Source organism: Cryptomeria japonica, chromosome 10 (genome assembly GCF_030272615.1).
Source record: "Cryptomeria japonica chromosome 10, Sugi_1.0, whole genome shotgun sequence".
NCBI classification, from domain to species: Eukaryota; Viridiplantae; Streptophyta; class Pinopsida; order Cupressales; family Cupressaceae; genus Cryptomeria; species Cryptomeria japonica.
Window position 1 is genome coordinate 878,817,553 of NC_081414.1, and position 5,735 is coordinate 878,823,287.

The following is a 5,735-nucleotide window of genomic DNA, read 5'->3' on the forward strand; positions in this document are numbered from 1 at the left end:
CCAAAAGCCCAACAAAGTACATAACATTAAACACCGCTATCTTCATCAACTAATTGCTCCAACATGTGAGACAAATCCAAAGATAATTGTCCCCTATCCACAATATTCTAACCTTCCCTTCAATCATAAGCCCATCTAAGTGCCAATTAACATCATCAAATCGCTGCTCATTCAATAGAATCACCATCACTTGTGAGTTAGATTCACAAATAATCCTTATCTAGCCAAATACACAACCTCTTTCCATGAGAGACAAAATGACAAGAGCCTCCCTGTAATTAAAAGCTAGTCATTTAAAAATATATCGATAATAGTGAATAGGATGTACACAAAATAGTTCTTTGAATGATAGCCCTCATACTTATTGTCCTTTACCTTCAATTAATATTTTAATTTTTTTAAAATTTAAAATGTCAAAGTGAAAAACAAGAGGAATACTAAGATAAATTTCAATTTACGAGTTTTTCTCACAACCATTCTTGTGACTTGTGAGTATATTATGCATACCCAAATAACTTCTTTCTCTATCCACTCCTGTGGTATTAGCCATTAGGCACATGAAAAGTCAAAGCCAAAGCCTAGGAACTAGGAAGAGATCCATTGTCAGCGGGGGAACACATCACTCACCACCTCCAAATTCAAAAGCACCTCTGCCACATCTTACCATTTCATTTCATTCAGGTACTTTTTCTTCTCTTCTTTTTTGCTCCATAACTTCTTTCTTTTTCCATGTACAACATGTTTGATGGGCTTCCTCTACTACATCTGAGCTGCTGTTTATCCACTGTCTGATAACAGATTTGATCCCTTGGGTCCAATTTGTCATAAACCTAGCGTGTGGGTTGTTGTTGTGTTGCAGGATCTGAAGAGAAAACATCTGAAGAAGAGACAATGGTTACAGGAAAAGGTGCCAAAGGCCTGCTTACTGGGAAATCCTCCACCCGTGCTCCCATTTCTGCTAATAATGGAAGCAAATCTATCAGTAAAGGAAAGTCCGATAAGAAGAAGCCCATCTCTCGTTCATATCGTGCGGGCCTCCAGGTTTTTGCTTGTTTGCACTGCTTATAATGCTTTTGTTTTGGTTCAAACTCATTGTTTAGTCTGTGCATGCATGTGCCCATGCTGTTTGCCTGCAGGATTTTTTTTGGGGTATCCAGAAATATTTATGTTGCTTGTAGGCCTTTCTTGGCTCATTGTGGGGCCTTGGGGGCTTGTTCTTGTTTGAAAAATTATTACATGTTCAGGCTGTCGAACTGTTTTTCATTTGAAGGGACCCTGTCTTGAAAGCTGTTGCTTTTTCCTCTTACACCCATTAATGGCTATACACTTTTTTTGTGGGTCTTTGTGATTCTTTTTTTCTTAAATAAGAAAAGCATTGCTCGTGCCAGGTCAGTTGTGAAGGCATTTCGGGCTTGGACTTATCTAGTTTTACATGAGAGGAGATTGACTACTACATCTCTATTAAGAATAGATGTGCTGCAGACAGAGATCATCCTTAGTTTGTATTGTATTAGGAACTAAGCTTTAATTTCCTTAATGTATGCATGAAATGTTGTTTTCAGTATGTGGACAATGAACAAATTATAGTATTGATTTGGGCTGCAATGTCTACTTTTAAGTTAAATGAAAATCTACCCGTAGCCTCAGAACTTTTATAATTGGCATGCTTTCTCATATGACTTGTTTTCTTGTCAACCAGTTGAAACCGATTTCAACCTTCTATAGATTCTGTGTTTTCTTACCAACCTCGTGAAACTGACTGCTCTTTACCATTGGGACTTCATAAGTTGTTAGTTTACAGAATTTTACATCCTATTGTAGATTCGATTTTGGGGTGAAAGCCAACGTACTAGTATATCACTGAACTTCGAAAATTTCAACAGAAATGAAGAATGTTAGCAAGGTGGACCTAAGATTTAGTCCAGTTGCCAAACTACTTTGTTTTGTTATATGTTTTAATTTTGCTATGCCTTCTCATTCTCTTGAATTTGTTTATACCCTTAGCTTTTTGTAATTGTCTACAGCATGATTCTAATGCTGTGAACTTTTTTTTTTCCTTTTTTATAGTTTTACTTAGGCTTCTGTTTTCAAAATTTAGCTCCTTGATTTTCATATTTATTATTATTTAAATAATGCAACTATTGACACTGATGCACTTGCTGCAAGTTGCTACCCTGTTACTCTGGGCACAAGCTGTTCAAAATATATATAAATGAATGCATGAACCTGTCCGGGTTTCCTGCTCTGTTATCTGATGTTGAGCTGATTGATGGCCAGGAGGACCAATGTGTTAGATGCTTAAGTTTCCAAAGTGCCCATGAAAGATGAGGCTGGTGTATACACAATTTGTATATTGTAATATTCTTGAAAAATTGAGTCATATTTCATGATCTCTGCAAGTCAGGTATACTGATGAAGAACTCTACTTCCTTAATGTTTTGCATTTTTAATTTCCACTGTCTATTGTGTTATATAGTGTTTGGTTACATACTTTTCTTCATTACTAACGGACAAGCTGCAATTGAATGGTGTAGACTGTAATATGATTCTACATGCCATTATCTTTGGCTGCGAGATGTGGTTCTAGTAACAGCTTAACCATATTGTCCTTGAGAAGCGAGGCAATCATCTGTAAGAGAATTATAAAGCTGATGTTATAAACAACATTTTTTCATAAGAAATATTCATTTGCAAACTGGAAAGCATTAGTCAGTCAAACTGATTTTATGCTTGATCTGAGATGAACATTCAGTAGATGTTATATTGGTTATCTACTGGGTGCATCTTTTGAGGAGAAACAGTTAGCTAGCTAGCTTACTACCTGTCAAAAGTTTTTGTAGGATCCTGAGCTTTCTTCTTTGGAAGACATGCACAGGCTATGGGAAATATGTCTACTGTTTGTATATACAAGGAATCATTTTTATGTTCTAATGTTTTAAGAAATGATTTATTGGGAATGCGCTGTTATCTTAATTATTGTTGAATAAGTCACTTCATGTCCAATTAAAAATTTCTGTAGCCTGCAGGGGGAAAAGTCTTTTTCATCTGCCACCCTGACAGGATCTCTTTTGAAGCCCTGGAGTCATGCATGCATCCTTGGATGAATACCATTAAACATGATATTTCTCATCTTTTATTATATTTAATTTCCTTGCCTTTTTCCTATTACAGAGTCCTGAAGTTTCCATCCACGCTGTGGATTTCCAAATTGTATTGTATTGAGTATTCTCCATTAAATTTCTCTGTCAATGTAAAACCTTTAGACTTGATGACGTGTATTGAATGATACTGCCTTACAAATGGAAGAAATGTATTTCTTGGAAGCTCCAAATTTGAAGAATATATAGAATTGTTGAGGCATCAATATGATTGCATTGTTTGTTTCTTATGCAGTTTCCTGTGGGGCGTATCCACCGTGTGTTAAAATCTAGAGTGTCTGCAAATGGGAGGGTAGGGGCAACGGCAGCAGTATATTCAGCAGCCATATTGGAGTACCTGACAGCAGAAGTTCTGGAATTGGCAGGAAACGCGAGCAAAGATCTCAAGGTGAAACGTATCACTCCAAGGCATCTGCAACTTGCTATTCGAGGAGATGAAGAACTTGACACTTTGATCAAGGGTACCATAGCAGGTGGAGGTGTCATCCCTCATATTCACAAGTCACTTATTAACAAATCTACCAAGAAAGATTAGCCTTTTTGTACTTGAGTAGTGTTTAATATTTTCATTATGAAACTTTAAGAGTCATGGGATTGATGTACTGGTTATTTCAAGACTGGTGTATTCCAGCTCCCTTGTTTTGTAATATGGCTTAGTATGATTAGTTATTGTCACTTGATTTTAGTATTTGTCTAACATTGAAAGACAATCTCATTTCCTGAAATCACAGAGCCTGTACAGATGGTTTTGATAAGTCAATCCAAATTTTTCTTAAATTCAAATTCTCCTTAGCGCAGTCCTCCAAAAGCCACAAATTTTTCTGTTGGTTTAAAGGTCTTTAAATCCCAGACATGCTTTTCCAAGAAAAAGAACTCAAGAAATGCCTGTTTGAGGTAACAAATGATTTGCACATGATTTCATGGCTCTAGAGTAATTTGAGTTACATGTTCTTTTTGAAAGAAAAGAAAAATGTTGTCAATTGGTTCATCTTAAAAATGTAACTAGAAATAAAATCTAACTACTTTGAATCATTTTGAAGAAATATAGGTTATTAATGTTGGTGCTGTTATGATAGTTTCTGTCTATTTATGCACCAATAACAAATTTTGAGGTTAATAATTTAGTTTTAATTTAATTATAAATTTTGAAGTTGATAATTATAATTTTAGTTCAACATAAAATCATTGTAAACTTTTATATATGATATTGAAGTATGTTTGATTTAAAAACAAAACTGTTATTATAAACATCTATTTATATAAAAAAAAAAAAAACCCTAACTCCCGAAGAAATAACTGATTTTTACTTGAAATAATCAACCAACAATGCTGAGTGTAAATCTCTCGGGTAGGATGAATACGGCATGTGCCCCACCCCCTCTGTAAATAGGAATCAAAATGAAATTCAGACATGAATCAAAGTTTCCACAACTTCGATGACACCCGTTTGCTAGTCTTCCCTTAAACTCTCTTTGTAAGCATTGGTTGACATCTATTAATCAGTCCATTAAATCAAACCTGGGTGAGGCATTTATCAAAGAATTTGGTGCTTTCCATAAACTTGCTAATTGTGATAGACCCACATACTCTGTTCCGATATTCCCATTTTTGTACACAATTAGAGGTAGATGGGAAAGTGTGCCAATTTTGTTTTGCATTTGCTATAGCCAGCGGTTGTTGATGTCTGTGACAAGGCATCTCAGGTAAAACATGCAATTTACGGGTCAATATATATAGGATTGTGGGAAATAAGTTTTATTTGGAATTCGAATAAAAAGTGTTTTGTCTTAAAAAGGTCATTAATAGTTTAATGGTAGATTATTTCAGTAGTAAATGGAGGTTTTTAGGTGACCTATGAAAAATTCAATATGGTATCATAATCAGATTAGATTAGGAGTTCCAAACATTCTATAGAGTGGCTTAAGGGTGGGTGTTGGAAATAAATCACACCTGGACTAGAGATGAGCTGGTACTAAAAGGCCCAGTAGCTCAGTCGTAGAGTACTCCAGCAACAAATAGAAGATCCTAGGTTTTTGAATCCTAGCTGGTCCATGAAATGCTCAACAAGAATTTTATGCTCTGATACAAAGCTTTCATTGAGTTTCACTGCAAACTGCTAATGACATTAGCTTGAAAGTTTCTAAGACCTTTCTATCTTTTTTTCAAAGACTAGCCAGGACTCAAACTTTAAAATTATTCATTTGCTGCTGAGGTGTTTCTACTAGTCCACTTTTGACCAATCTTTTTATTGTTAGAATGTCTCATTCATGCTACAGATGAGGGACTTATAACCTAATCTCATTCTATACTACGATGAACCTTTTCTACTAGAACTCAACCCAACATCACCCATAGATTCTCTACTAATTGAACTACTAACCCAATTTTGACCGGTCCGTGTAGTAGTAAGTTCTTTTGTACATATCCAGCATTGATTGTTGTACAAGGGACTGCCTGCACCATGGTACCATTGTCGCCAAAACATTGATTAAGATTCGTTATTGGAGTCTTGCAAAATGTCACATTTTACTCCATGTTTGTCACGGAATAAGGATATGGAATAATAGAAATTCATGT

The 5,735-nt window shown here is 35.4% G+C and overlaps 1 protein-coding gene across 1 annotated transcript; it reads left to right on the forward strand.

Annotated features, from left to right (window-relative positions):
- The first annotated feature begins 475 nt into the window (after positions 1 to 475).
- Positions 476 to 3,950, forward strand: LOC131028993 (probable histone H2A variant 1). Its single transcript, XM_057959370.2, has 3 exons — positions 476 to 681; positions 860 to 1,041; positions 3,394 to 3,950. The coding sequence occupies exons 1-3, from the start codon at positions 558 to 560 to the stop codon at positions 3,691 to 3,693; spliced, it is 606 nt and encodes a 201-aa protein (XP_057815353.2). The 5' UTR covers positions 476 to 557; the 3' UTR covers positions 3,694 to 3,950.
- Positions 3,951 to 5,735: the final 1,785 nt, after the last annotated feature.